The 16,375-nt window shown below is 34.3% G+C and overlaps 1 protein-coding gene across 1 annotated transcript; it reads right to left on the bottom strand.

The window, feature by feature from the left end:
- Positions 1-4,078: 4,078 nt before the first annotated feature.
- LOC146540858 (uncharacterized) lies at positions 4,079-13,478 on the bottom strand. Its single transcript, XM_085190593.1, has 6 exons — positions 13,278-13,478; positions 10,283-10,432; positions 8,743-9,070; positions 6,647-6,745; positions 6,190-6,270; positions 4,079-5,438 (listed from the first exon to the last, which is right to left on the bottom strand). The coding sequence occupies exons 2-6, from the start codon at positions 10,423-10,425 to the stop codon at positions 4,569-4,571; spliced, it is 1,521 nt and encodes a 506-aa protein (XP_085046719.1). The 5' UTR covers positions 10,426-10,432; positions 13,278-13,478; the 3' UTR covers positions 4,079-4,568.
- Between the last annotated feature and the right edge of the window lie 2,897 nt (positions 13,479-16,375).

Here is a 16,375-nt window from a genome sequence, read left to right on the forward strand (position 1 = left end):
GTGATGTTTTCATATAGGATCCGCTACCTCGGGATTCAAATCTAAGAATGTGTATTTTTTTATGTACTAATTTGTTCACTTCAACACGCAGACCACCGAATTCTGGCGGCGAAGGGAACTACACTAAGTTCTCTCTGTTTATTTTAAATATTTTTAAAGAGAGAGAAAAAAACTTAAAGAAAAGGACGTAGCGGGATTTAAGTCGTTTTGAAACCATCTGACATTTGACGGTCTACATTTTTATACGTTTACTAAGAAAAATTTTGCTCTCTATAAACACAGCCCTGGTATAAGCGGGATAGAGCGCGAAACTAAGGATTCAAATCCGCTATCGTCCCCTGCTGTCACACATCGCACTATTACGTATTCGTAAACACTTGATGATAAATTACTTAATACAATTACGGTGTACAAACTTAAGACATGGTGCTATATCTGATTATAACTATTAAACAATAATAGTTAAAATACTATCAATATTCGCACTATACTATATCTTTGTGAAAATCTACTTGAGACACTCAGTTTCCTCTTTAAACTTCCGCTTTTCGACACATTGTGTGTTGATTAGCGGAATCGTAACTTTTTAAAGCTTCAGTTCAATTCTTAATTTATGGCGTTTTGTTTTTTAGAGCTTGGAAGTTAAATTAATTATAAATATATAACTCCTGAGGTTGCCACTGTCTATTTGTATTTCTATTTAAAATTGGGCTAATTGAAACTTCACTCCACTCACCCATAGAAGAATGAGGGGGATATGGAGAAAATCACATTTATATCGAGTGGAAAATAAGGCACTGCCTACTGCACTACGCATTATTGCATCTACATTATGTAGGCGGAGAAAACATAGTCTTAAGACACTTCGTTCTCCACTTTCCAACAAATTTTGCTTAATATTGCGTGTTGTATGACGGAATTCGGTGTTGCTGTTCTTCTACCAGAGTGAAGAAATAAAAACAAATTAAATATCATTCCCCAAGTGGAGATTGAACCTACGTTGACAATCCGGCACGTCTACGCCACGAATTTATGTATAAGTAATGCGTATGTATCTTTTTTTATTTTTTTAATGTATTTTCTTATAACTTTTTGCCAATTAGGAATACAAGTATTTTTTTACCGCTAAAGAGACTGTCAAAGAGTGAAATAAACTCCTCAATACTCCCACAAGTAGTGTAGCACTGTAGCACTGTAGCACTGTAGCACTGGCGACGAGCCAAGCGAGTCAGCGGGACGGCGTGATGCATGACTTGTAGTGACGTGACATACCTACTTATGATGACGATATACGATATAATTAATTAATTACAAATTATCGATAAATAAAGGCAGTCTGTAAGCTAACAGATGAATGTGTAATATTCTAAAGTTCTTTAGCTTTTGATTTGTAGAAATATTGTTTTTTTTAAAGAAGCAAATACATGTTTAGTTAAGTTTTGTTGCTTTAGCGTCTGCCTGTAAATATGATAATTGTAGGTTCGAATTCCACTCTAGAAAACAAATATATAAACTATATTCATTACTTGTCTGTCGTGGATACACGCGTGTGACTGTTATGTGATCGCTTTCCATTCGGAGAATGAAATATTTAATATTTTTATTTCCTCACTCTCATAACGAGGTAAAGCGCGGCGTTGAGTTACGCCAATCAACACGCAATGCCTTAAGAATTTAGCGGAAAGTGGGGAACGGAATGCCTTAACACTAGGTCCTAGGCTATATACGCGATACAGCACGCATTGCGGGATACAACAAAAATAAATAAAATATAATATTATAATCGATATTCACCCATCACTATAAGAATAGTAGGCAATAATCGACAGTCTATACCACAGCGAGTATCTTATCTCACAACTATATAGTCTTGCAATTTTCTACTTCCGGTTTCAGCGACGAAAACGGCAATTAGGTTTCCGTTTAGTGGCATTAACTTTTGAATTGGATTTATATATTCGATATTATGGATATTGGTTGCTTTTTTTTAATTATTTGGCATATTTTTATGTTTGTTTAATAGGTAGAGACTAGTGATAACTTATTTGTTTTCTATTTTATTTTAATCCTCCTGCTCCTCTTGGAAACCCTCTCAGAGGCACGGGTTCAAATCCCGCTACAATAATATTTTTTTAACGTTCTCCAAAAAAAATTATTTTCCCATATGTGAAATAACACAAATATTGTCTAGTTTTCTTGACTTGATATCGTCGAGGCATTTCCTCGTTCTGGTAAGACAAAGTTATTAGATTCTTTCTGCCATATTTTATATTTATAATATTTTACATGTAAAATAAGAATAAGCTCACGAGGAATCCAAAGTGCATGAATCTATGAAAAGTTTGATAAGAGACGAAAATGACCGTAATGTTTGGCACTCCATTCTCTTTTAATACTCCTCTAAAGTTATAGTGCGAAGCTAACAAAACAAAATTCTCCAATGAAAATAAGAAACACCAAGCAAAACCCGACACAAAAGCTATATCTTTACAAATCCAGCTAAATTCCTATAAATATTACGATATTTTCTATAAAAATATGTGTATTTCGAACTAATGATGTGAAATGTAGGTCAGATTACATTAAACTTTCGAAAACGGTCTTAAGAAATGTAAAAACGCCTAGAGGGCGAACTTGGTATGATTTTCTTTCTGAATATAAGGTTGCTCACTTTAATAATATGTATATTGAACTAATTTCTTATTCTCATATTTAAAATTTATTTTTATATTATGGACTAGTTAAAATTTGCGATTTTGCTCAAGTAAACGACTAAGAATAAAAAGCTACTATAGTTTCCATGGATTCACCATGCCCATCGTGTTGGAGGGAGAGGAGGTCGGAGCAGAGCCTGGGACCCGCGACCCAAGTATACCAAGTAGACCCTCGTACTAATTAACTCTACACTTACTCTTAGTCAATTTTATTGGCAAGTTCAAATTACTTGTTTACTTTAAAATAACAAATATTTATTTTGAATTTTTTTTTTCCCTTGAGTGGGAACGGACCGACGACCATCGCGTCTGCAGTCAAACGGTGCACCACTGCGCCACGACGGCCTCACAATTCATTTAATATGTACAACAATCACTAGAACCAAACAATCAAAATCAAAGAATGTAAACCCAATTAGGATACCAATTTATAATTAAAAAGGTACGAATTAGACTAAAAGGGGTTGTTAAATCCGGAATTACTTAACAAAATACTATTATACAATTTAAGGATATATATTTTATATCCATATATGTATATATATGGGTAGTTTGTAGCAACAATGAGTAAGATCCCACGCCACGTAACTTGCCTAACAAGCCTAGCTGTAACACTGGGACATACGGCCGGAAAGATAACTATCGCCTGGTAAATATAAGATAATAAACTATAATTTAAATCGGGAGTATTATATAAGTTTCCATTAAAATTTATCCGTACCTTTTAATTTGCATTCGTCGATTAGTCCACGATAAGTAAGTACCATAATATAGTAATTAATTTGACCAAGCCACCAAGCGGCCAATTCCATATCTTTTGACTGCGTTGAATTGGAGGCGATTTTTTTTGATCTCCAAAGGGCTGAACATTTGATATAATTTTTTTGAGAAAAATACTCTTGGCAAACGGACAGATGGATCGAACAACGAAGCTGTGAATGTTCGATCTTGAATTTTATCCCGAAACAACACAGAACTTGGCACCTTGGCGAAGTCGAGAACGACGCATTACTTAACATTTAACTTGGCTCTCATTCCACATATATATTTTTGATGGCACATATTTTTAACAACAATATGTAGTACTCACGTTAGGTATTTAGATTCTCTCGCTACGATACAAGACGTATGCCAGCCAGCTCTTGATGGATACAGCTAGGAACGATGCACGGTTCAAATGTTACTGCATTTCACATTTTCCCTGGTATCATGTTAGAGTTAGTATTTAAAAACTTTTAATAGTCGTTTGCTTATTTATTTATTTTTATAAATAAATATTTATTTTTATGTATAAGCTAAAATCAAGGACAGTAGGTATATTTTATTAAAGCTTAAAACAATATTTTTATTAAAAAAAAAGGAAAAAGTATTTAATTGTTTTTATTATAACAACGAATTATTTACATCAATAAACCTACCTTACAACTAATAACATAAAAAGATAAGTTTTTTGTATTTATTTAAGGTAGTATTCTAGCATTATTGTTATTAATACCACATATTGTTTTTAACAATATTCTACGGAAGTTCAATATGGCAAATAATTTAATGATAATTTAGGGCCGTCGCGGTGCAGTGACATCGTAAACGCGCAGGTTGTGAGTTGTATGTGCGGAAAGCAGCGTGAAATTAAAATATATTTTAGCTTGCTTACATCCTTTATTGTTTCATAGCAATACTCATATAAGACAATATCTGATTTACTTAACACATCCAATATATCCTAAATATTTAAACGTTAATAAGATGAAAATAAAAAGCCAAATTAATAAAATCTTAGATTTTTGGAATTTTACCCTTCTTAAATGAAACTTTGGATTGTGATACTTTTTTAGTTTAAGAGGTTCATTTAATTCATTTAAGAGATATATATTTATTTATTCTATTTAAGAAACTATTCGATAATATAGGCTTAGCTGCTATTCTGTCCCTTAAACTAGCTATTGTAGATGCCAAATAAGACGCAGGTGTAGAACCAACAAAACTTTGTTGTTTTTGCGTTATTAAATTATTGTAAGTATTCTTATTTCCTATTAAAACAACTTTTTCTGTAGTAGAATCGTATTTTACTTCATGATTATTACTACCTACTAGTAAATCTGTGTAAACAGGTGTAGAAGTTATTCTTTGAGTGAATAAATCTTTTATTTCTTCGTAAGAAGGTCTAACTGTTGGTACGACAACCGTTGTTGTAACAGGGTTGAAAGAAAATTTAGTTTTATAAGGTTGATAGTTGTTATTGTTGTATTCTGATGAATAATCGAAGTACTCTTTAGAATTGTAATCAGAATCTTCATGTACGGGAATTGTTTGCTTTTGATTGTTATTTACGTTATAATTGCTGTTTAATAACCGGTTATTGAAGTTATTGAGGTTACTATTATAGTTGTTGGGATTGTTATTATAGTTATTGTTGTAATTATTAGGATTATTATTGTAATTATTTAAATTATTCTTGTTAATGTTATTATTATTGTTGTTAATATTATTCTTATAGTTATTAATATTATAATAATCATTATTATCGGTTTTTAAGTCATCATATCGAACATTCGCTTTATAACCATTTTCATCGGCTGTATAGGAAACTATTTGAGTCCTACCATCAGGTAATCGAACCCGGTACTCCCCATTAGTCGCTGACCCACGGCTTTGCTGTGAGTGGGAAAAGTCATCACCTGTTTTTTGATCTCTCACTGTGTACGAGAAAGCGTAATTTTGATTCTGAAACAAATTATGAAGAATATTTAGTAAAATTTGAATAGAAAGTTGTATCAGACTTATAAAATACTTCACAAAATACAAGAAATAAGTATATTTTTAAATACAGTGAAGAGCGATACTTCAAATAAATATAATATTTTTATTTTTAAAGCGCGGCGTTGAATTTTACCGCGCAACACGCAATGCTCCGAGAATTCGGCGGAAAATGGATAAAGGAAACATCTTAATAGAAACGGAATGGCTTAACACTAACTTCCCAGGTTCCCCCAGCGTGAAAAAAGTTTAATTATATAGCCAAAATCATTTGACACTATATATGATAGTGTATGTTCACTGTCCGTAGACTTCCATATATATTTTTAATACATGAAATCGTACAAAGTAGCTTATAACAAAACATTCAACTATTCAACGCGACAGTAATAATATTGAGGTTAACTTAAAAAAAAGGAAGAGTTCCTATAAATTGAGGCCGTTGTGGCGTAATGTATAAATAGACTACTAGAATGTAAACGCGATGCTTGTAGGTTATGTCTTTAATGGACTACTCTTTGTTCTGGTAAAGCGCGGCGTTGAGTTCCGCCACTCAGCACGGAATGTCTCGAAAATTAAGCAGAAAGTGAAGATAGGGATATCTAAATATTAAGTTTTTTCTGTTTAACCTGCTATATGGGGGATATAGCATGAAGCTGTAAATAAAAATATAATTCATTAAAATTGAAAATATAAAATACTTCATATGTGCGCTTACCTGGTCGTCATGGTATAAGTCGTGGTTATCATTCGATACATCCTTGTTTTCATAGTGGTTTGTGTAATCAACATATTTTGGCTGAAGAAATAAATATAAAGATTAAAATATTTGGTTATATAATATAGGTATTTGTTTTTTGTTGAGGTCATCTGTAAGTACTACAGATATGGGTTCACTTTCAAAAAATAAGTATAGTAAAGTTGAGGCACAAGCGTGCAACGGTACGAGGTACGATTGGTACGATAGGTACGATTCCCACTCGGGGTAATGAATTATTAAATGTTTCATTGTCTCGCTCTGCTACCGAGGCAAAGTGGGGTCAACACAAAATATCTCCATAACTCGGACTGATAACGGAAGTGTCTTGACACTAGATTCTTAGGTTTCCTCTGTCTACTCTGCTATCTGCGGGTACAGCGTGAAGCCAAAAAATATAATAAAAGTTGGCACAAACTTCGTTGTAATTATTTTGTTGCTTCTTCTGCAAGTCCAAGACATTCTGATTGGCGTGGTCTTCGAAAGCTTTGTAAATTGGTGGTAGAACGGTCCTTACCTGAAAAACGATAGTTATCTTAATAAATATATAATAAACTAGCAACCCTCTTGCGGCTTCGCCCGCTTTAACTACTGGATTATTCATGTAATGTATGTTTGCAAAGTACTTAAGATAATGTGAAAATTAATTAAACCCTAATGCAACCTGCATTTCGTAGTTTCAATAAGGATTTTCCAATTGTTTTACACAGCAAGGATTTTTTAGTAGGTACCGTAATTTTAAATCTGTGCTACTAATCTTTTCAAGTACTTATTAAAATATATTTAAATGACTATTTTCAGATAGTTAAATGACTATTTTTAAACGGAAGAAATTATAAACAAAAACCTACCTACTACTAACTACTACAAAAAATGTGAAACCAAATATATGGCGCTTAAATAATACATTCAACTCCAATTATCCAATACGTGCAAACGCTTCTAACTAAATCTTCGTTGCTATAGAGGCAGCCGGGTTTTTTTTTTCGAGCTTGTGGTTAATGCTGAAGGGGGTATTCTGTCCCTGATGAAAAGTAAGCACGACGTGGCGGTCTGTGAGGAAAATTAAATAGAATGCATCGGCCGGGAATCGAACCCGGGCCGCCTGCGTGGCAGGCGAGCATTCTACCACTGAACCACCGATGCGTGACGCGCTTGTATAAGCAAAACATCGCGGGACGCATGGCGAGTGGCGAGCCGTTTCGCAGCAAGAGTTTTTTGATATTGTAACAACTTCTAAAGTACTTATTAAAATGAAAAACAGTAAAAGAAAGTTTTGATCTACATTAAATGGCCAACGTAACTAATATAGTTATTTATATGCTGAGAGTAAGGGATAAGTGAAACTTGAGTAACATACAGCTGATGTGTCAACGGCGTGATGTGTCAACAATTAAATGCGTTTTTCTCTATAACTATTCGCAATTTCGAAATACTGTAAAAAGCAAATTTTATCTTCGTTTAACGTAGAAAATTAATAAAGTATTTTAAAGGATAAGGATTAATACCATTATGGAAAAATATCCCTCGCAATAAAAAATATATTGAAATTCCAATTTTTAGACAGAAATATGATCACTACACGTTATTCTTAAAAGATACGAATATGCGGTCGCGGACTTTTTTGTAGAACTTATTAAGAGAAACAATACTCCAGTACATTATTTTCATGTAGTACGTACCATTAAAGCAGCGCATGCGCGAAAGTGCCTCAACGGGTAGGACTTTATACATATTTATCGTATTTATGTTAATTTACATAAGAATGTACAAATAATAAACTATATATAAACCTTCTACGAAAAATACTTGACCTAATGGTGAAAACCGCATTAAAATCCGTTGGGTGGTTTAGAAGAAGAAGAGTTAGAAACAACAGACAGACACGAAAAGCGACTTTGTTTTATAAGATATAGGATAGGATAGGATAGGACAAGACGTCCTCCGCAATTCGTTTTTTTTTGGAATTCTAAGAAATCCTTCTACAATCCTTAAAATACCCTCTATTTGCTGAAAGAAGAAATTAAAATAATTCTTTTCTCTGTGCAGAAATTGAACCCACAACCGTTTTATTTACCGACAGATAAATGAAGTAAGTAGGTATGAGAACAAAAAAAAGAACACAATAGCCCAAAGAAATAATATCATGACCATTTTCATATCGTTATTTGTATAAATGATTTCATATTATTTTCCCACAATACGGCGCGGTGATTGATCGGAACAGGTGTTCTCGATATATGTTTATTATTTGTTTTGTTTAAGCGGAATTATTGTTTGTTTGTATTTGTCTAATTTTGGAGAAAATCTACTAACAACCCTTTTTTAGCTTCCCGCTGTATCCCGCATGTTGCATGGTAGGAAGGGAACCTAACGTTAAGTCACTCGGTTCTTCACTTTTCGAATTATTTTCGAGACATTGCTTGTTGAGTGGCGAGACTCAACGGTGAACTTAACGTAATTTTTTTTTTTAAGTTTTTAAATTATTGACGTATTTTTTTTTTGCATACCTACCCCATAATCATTATAATCGTTTCTTCCAAAGTCATTCACTCTTACATTCTTCAGGACGTCTCCATACGGGATCCCATTATACGTAGAAGCTTGATATTCAACATTATTAGCAAAATCATTTCCAAATAGTGTTTGATCATATATATTTTCGGGATTTTTGGCAAAATTCTGATTATATAAGGTTATTTTGTTGGGATTCGATGCAGCTGTGGTCGTGTTGTCGCTCAAGTCACTTCTGGCGATAGACTCGATGAGAGGTCGTGATGTGACCACGAGAGGAGGCTTAGGTGGTGGAGGGCCGTCATTCGGAAAGAGGACTGGGCCTTGTCTAGAAAAAAGAAAATCTATTAGTGACAATTATTCGGTAATTTAGGATTAGTCTGTACGCAGGTGCTGTAAGTTCGATTCTATTGACAGGAATGTTAAACATAAAGCCTTAAATTTGTGTGTAACTTATTTTCGTTAACTTTATTCGCCGCGTCATCAAAACCTATAAGGTACTTTGCGTAATTCTACAATCTTGAATTTGGCACGAAACCTTCAGAGGGCAAGTATATCTCGCGCTTGGCCGTTTTTCTTAAATACATCTCAAAAACACTCGTATAGTTCAAGCGGGTGAAGTCGCGCGGGTTCGCTAGTTTAGAAATAAGATAGAAAATAGATAAAAAAAAATATAATTGTTTTAGTTTCACCTGTATCCAGCACAAAGCAGGTAAGGCAGGAGAAACCGGGAAACATAGTTTTAAGACATTTCGTTCCCAATTAGAGACTTCCGTTCTCCATCTTTCACTGAAATCTCGAGTGGAACTCTACCCTGGGCCTTGTGTTTTTACCATAGCGAGGAATTTAGACTATTTAATATTTTATTCCCCCGAACGGGAATCGAACTCAACCGTCACGTTCACAGTCGCAAGCAGTCGTAAAATAAAGCAATTTCATTTCATTATTGATTCAGCGGCACCTAACTCGTTTAACTGTACAGTACAAACAATATCGACGTTAAAATATTAACGTACTATATTAACTGAGCTTACGTTTCGCTAATTACTATTTACTAAGCCATATCCTGAATATGGTATATTGATCGTGAAAAAAAAACTTGTGAATTAATTATATACCGAGCGGTAATCGAACCCAAAACCTATGCCCCAGCGCCACGACTGGCCTTAAACTACCTAGTAATATAAATTAAAGGTTTAATTGAACCCAACTATAAGATATATTTAGAATCATTTGTCGGACAAGTTGAAATCTAAAATTCATTAAACAACAATCGTTAGTGATACTTAAAACTTTGATATTGATCTGAATAGATACTATTAAAGTAAAGTCATCAATGTCGACGGTTATAGTGGAAATATTGTCTTTAGTAGAGACAACTATAACGGTATTAGAGTCGCGGGTTCGAGTCCAGCAAAAAAATATTTTCTTTCTTTAGAGCGTCTAATAACATTTTAAGTTTCCTTCTGTCTACTCTGCTTAAAGCGGGATTCGGCGTAAAATTAAAAATATATATATATATAGAAAAAAAAATACTAACTTAGTAGGCTCAATATTATTTTCTTTCAAGAATTGAACCTGATACGGGTGATAGTTAAAATTCCTGGGCGCGATCAAGCTGGCCGGGGTTGGTATCTCTTGAGACGTTGCTACCGTAATGAAGATAATGAAGAAGACCAACATTGTGTATCTGTAATTAAGAATATAATTAAGTAAGAGGTCGTCATAGCGCAGCGGCATTGACTGTAGTTAGCTATTCAAATTCAATTCATTAAAGTTTCAGCCAATTTCACAAAACACTTATTTCGTAGCAATATCGAACCGACGCCCTAATAATCCGGTGATGTTCTTCTGCGCCACGAGTGCCTCAAGATTACATTATTACAAAGTAAAATTACAAAATTTACGTGAACCAACGACGTAGCGCCTTTCAGCTGAATTTCATGTTAATACATCAAGCTGCGAAGTAATCTGTCCGTCTGTCTCGCTGTCTTGTAACTCTTATATTATTAGCAGACTGGAGTTACTCAAGTCCGCGTGCTCGGGAGATTGCGATACGAATTCATTATGAGATTGATTTATGGGAATAATTATATTGAAATATCATATCTCCTCACATACACATATATGGGGTCGTCGTGGAGCAGCCGCACGGACTGTGACTTAAATGCGACGGTTGTGGATTCATTTCTGTTTTGGGGAATGAATTATTTTCACTTCCTCACTGAGAGCGAGGAGAGCGTTGAGTTCTCTCAACACGCAATGTTTCAGGAATTAAGGAGTGGTAGTAGTAAGTAGGGAGCGGAGTGCTTTAACTCCACGTTTCTTTTGTTTATCCTGCTGTGGATACAGCATGAAAAGATTATATGAGCCTTTCTTCATAACTGGATCTATCCAACACAAATATATTTTTTCTATTTGCACCAATAGTTCCTGAGGTATTAGTGCAAACATAAATAACAATTATCAGTAGTTTCTTTTCATCTATCTACCCTACAACAACTGTTTGGTGGAGATAGCTACATCAATTAAAAAATATATAATAACTTTTAACTTTTTCATTGAATGACGGACGCAACAACGATTTTTGTACGGTTGATTGCGAATTCAATGCTTAATTGAAAGCCTTTCGGACGGAAATATATACGGTGTGTTTTAAATAAACGTGATGTTTTAAAATAACAGTAGGTACAAAAGAAATCGATCGATACCTGTTCAGAAATAATTATATTAAATTCTCTATCTAACAGTAAATAGGTACATACAAGCTTAATTTCTCTATATACCTACACATTTTTCATTTTAATCAGAAGGTATAGTGATATGCATAGCGCGTGATTGTAAATGCGGTAGTGGATTCGATTCTTACGCGGGTGAATCAGGATGAACTGTTTTCCCTGCTCTGATAGATAAAGCGCGGCGTTAAGATCCGCCACTCAAAACACAATGAAAATTAGGCAAAAATGTCAGGGACGGTGGTCTTAACATTCTTGCATTTAAATAGGATCTGAACTGAAAACCATCGCGTGGTCATGAACATTAAGTACTATAATAATACTTGTACATACAAAAAGCTACATCGATTGCATCACGACTCGTGTGAACAGTAAAGCATATTGTCATACAGTCTGTGTGTCGTGGGAGAGGCGGTGTGCGAAACATAAGTTCTTTTAATTAAAACTACTTTAAAACTGTACGCAGTTATATATAATATGTCTGTTTGTATGTATGTTTAATTTTGTAACGTAGCTCCTAAAGTAGGGGTGTTTTTTAAATTTTCTATCGATTACAACGGGAAAGCGAAGAGGTAACCCATCGTTAAGACACTCCGTCCCCAACGAAATGAAACATTGCCTGTTGTTAAGCAGAGGAAATCAAGAGGAAATGAAAATATTTTATACTTCATTCCTCCTAGTGGGGATCGAACCATTTCATTTACAATTAGATGCTGTTCCACTGCACCACGACGGCCTCATAACCTAATATTAAAATTTTTGAGTCTCCAAAAAAATAAATTAAAAAAAGATCGATATTCATGAAGATCTCGCGTCCGAGGTCGCGTTCGGAGCACTAGCTATTAAATATACATAGGTAGCATTCATGAAATGGAAACCGATTACAACATAAAGCCGCAAGTGTGGTTGAAAAGTGGTCCAGCCTACATACGATAGTGTTCCACCCGTAATGGAAGATTGACTGTATGATTGTAGATTTAAATAATTGAAGAGCTTCAGAGGCCGTCGTACCGCTCGTGGGATAGCGAGGTAAAGCGCGGCGTCGAGTTCCGCCACTCAACACGTAATGTGTCATGAATTCGGCGGAAAGTGGGGAACGAAAGTGTCTGTATGAGGAACGGAGTATCTTAACACCGAGGTTTCTCCTGCCTACATTCATTCATCAATAATTTAAAAGTGAATTATTAAAATTATATTCATAACTCACTGTGCTCCACACCGTTACGAGAGTAAAAGTTCGAAGTGAGTGAGTTCATTGTATGTAACATTGTGGATCTGTATACGGATATAAGGAGAAATAACAAAGAAAAAAAAGAGATAAAAAGTTAAGAACAACCTATTGGTTTAGGTTTTGGTTGCGAATACCAAATTATTTTGGATTACCAGAATTTGTGATTTTTAGATTTTTTAGGGTTCCGTACCTCAAAATTAAAAAGGGAACCTAAGGGTCCCGTACCGATCGCGTTATAAGTAACGCGACGGTAGTGGATTCGATTCCTTAAGTATTATTTATTAATATTTTTATATCTTCGCTCTGGCAGCAAGATGAAAAGCGGCGGAGGGAAGTGCGGAGACACTCCTTGTCTTAATACTAGGTTCCCTCTGTCTACCGTGTTATATATATAGGATACAGCGTGAAGCTATAAAATATTGTTAATTCAAACTAAGTATAAGTATAAAAATATTGCATGAAATTTAGCTACACATCAGCTCATTTCAGGAAAAAGAGAACACAGAGATATGTCACTCTGGTTTTTTTCCCTATCAAAGTGGATCCCTTTAAAATACAATAATACTCACTGTCTTCCAATATTTCAAAGCTCACAATTCTTCTGCCACCAAAATAATCACATATAAAAAAAGTATTTAACACAAAAAAAAATACTAACTAAAACACATCCTTAGCCTATCCTCACTATTAAAAAAAAACAATAAATTAAATATGGCCGCCACTCCAAACAGCTGTTAAGCGCGGGAATCAGGCGTCGAGTGTTGATATCGTTCGTGTCAACGACTTTTATTGTATAAGCTACAATAAGTCACGAATTTTGCAATAATTGTCATAATAATACTTATGTAATGAAATTATTGAGATAATTTAACTTATAGTAGCTCAATTGACAAGTATTTAACAGGAGATGATGATTTGGGTTCTACTTTCATTTGGGGGAGTGTTTATAGTCAGTTTGTTTTATTTGCTTCATATTGTAACTTATCGTTGTATTCCGCACAGAGAGGGATTCCAGTGTCTAAGACACTCCGCTCTCTACTTTTCACTCGATTTATGACACATTGTGTGGTAATTGTCGAAATTCAACCGCGTCCTTTTTCTTGTTACCAGAGCGTGGAAATGATCGTAATGAATTCGAGTCTCGAGTTGAAAATGAACCCACAACTGGGTATTGGAAAACGAGCATACGACAAAGTGCAGCGTCAAGTTCCGCTACTCAACACACAGTCTCTCAAAATATTAGCAGTGCATGTGATGTGGAGTGTGTTAACACTAGGTTATTCCTAATAAGTCTAGGTTCCCTCTAGCATTTAGACTTCGAACTCTCAAATCGCGTGCTCAGCACCTCTATCCGTGTCAAGATGGTGTCAAGTCCTTATAATAACAATCAATTACTGTTTTCAAATTAAAGAAAAAAAAATAATTGCCAATTATAATAATTATACAAGCAAAAAAGTAAACATTACCTCCTATGACGTAAGGCATTGTTCATAATAGAATTTTTCTTTTATTTTTAATTTCACACTGTATAGCGGAGTAGGCAGAGGGAAAAGGGAATCTAGTGTTAAAACACTAATTTCATCAGACACCACTCTGTTTTCGAGTGTCTGAAAGTAAACACAATTTTTTTTTACATCTTAAAGTGTTAATAAATATATATTTTTAAATTTTATTTTATTAATATTTCGGAAAATCAAATATTATAAAATTATATTCTCTCTACCTACCCATACTTTATATAAAGCTGAAGGCATCTTAAGTTAAGGAAAAAACATTTAGAAGTATTTCGTTGGAGTAACCTAATAATTTAAGTGTTAAGGGACAATAATAAATTACAGGTTGTTTCTCTCAATTGTTCAGATGAAACAAAGTAGTTTTATCCCCAGAGTGAGTTCCATAGGATACTAATATTACAGCCAGCCCTAGCCTTTTTAAGTTTGTTTTTTTTTATTTCACGCGTCAGTTTATGGTCTTTTAAAAACTTATGGTCTTTTAATAACTCATGGTTTTTTAATAACTTTTGATCTTTTAATAACTTACGGTGTTTTAATAATTCAAATATTTTTTTTTTATTCCGCGCCACGCTGTACCCCTTACATTCGGTAGAGGGAACATAGTGTTAAGACATCGATCACCAAGTTCACTTAACACGCAATATTTCAGATTCGGTTGGAGGATGAGGAATGGTGCGTCTGGACATTAGGTTTTCTCTGCTTTCAGAATCAAAATTTCAATTTGTCTCTGTACGCAATGATGGTAGATTCAAATTCTGAATCTAGCTTAGATTTTTTTATATAGATTTTACTATTATAATCTCACAAAGAAGTCTAATCTAAAAAGATGTCACAAAACGGAAGTTGTTTCTATCGAGATCACGACGTGAACGTCGCGCTCACGAACGTTGCTTTATATTATAGATAAATTATGAGAGCTTATTGTATTATATTGCAATCATTTTAGAGAGGCTGTCGTGGCGCAGTGAATGCGACAGGTTGTGTGTTCGATTTCCATTTGGGGGAATGACATTTTTAATCTTTTCATTTTCGTCGCTCTAGTACAGATACTCCGCTTTATAATTTTATAATTAATTAATTATTTTTTAATTATCGTAATATAATACAGCATTCCGCGATGAATGGACGGTTTAATATAAAATTATTTTTTCAGTTCGATCCAGCACTTCAAAAATAAATTAAATAAGTATAGAACCCAGTGCTGATCCAATTTATACCTAAAGCAAGAAATACCTAGCTACCCTATAAATCACGCTGTAGATTAAATAAAATATAGTCTCGTTTATTTGTAAGGCATATTTTACAACATACTCTTAGGTAGAGTCACTTAAAATAGAATTTTCATCGTAACTTACATAGATTTTCATCTTTTTGTCAAACTACCCACATAGCAGTATTTTCAAGTCATATTTAACGGTGATACAATCTGAGTCGGTGTCTCGATGCTATTGTCTCTTGGAGGGCTTCCATGTCTTATGGTTATGGAACTGTCATAGTACACCAAAAATTGCTGAAATTTTTTAGTAGAAATTTATATAATACATCCACTCTGTTCCTTGTTTCCCTAGTAAGACTAAGTAAAATGTTTATTTTCTAGTTCTGTAGAAATTTTGAGAAATCCTCTCTAAGTGCTCCTCTACATTCTCGAATCTACCTACAGCATGGTCGACGAGTTGTGGCCGCTCTCAAGTAAATTTTCTGATTTTGTCCTCAAAAATAACCTAAAGTGAGAAAACGTCCTAAAATCAAATCAGCGCAGGTCCCTACAGCTAATTTAAAGATGGCACGACTAGTCGAGCGTACTAAACACGCGAAATACCAACTTTTAGAACCCTAACAATTTCGTGAGTCACTTAGTAACGATACAGTTTTATCATTACATATATACGAAAAAACTGTCTGTGATTTCAAAATGCCCATGTCTTCTCTATTTATAATTATTTTCATGTTACCAAAACATAAACCAACTATTTTTTTTATTAGCTATCTTTCTTTTTCCTGTTGTCCGGGTTTTATTTCTTCGCTCTGGTGTTGAGGCAAAGCGCGTTTTTAAGTTCCGTCACTCAAGACGCTACGGAAATGTCCTAATGGGAACGGAGTGTCTTAACACTAGGTTCTCCGTTTCCCTGTGCCTGTGCATGTTACAGCGTGAA

This window comes from Heliconius melpomene, chromosome 1 (assembly GCF_056956725.1).
Source record: "Heliconius melpomene rosina isolate 202511_hmr_F chromosome 1, ASM5695672v1, whole genome shotgun sequence".
NCBI lineage: Eukaryota > Metazoa > Arthropoda > Insecta > Lepidoptera > Nymphalidae > Heliconius > Heliconius melpomene.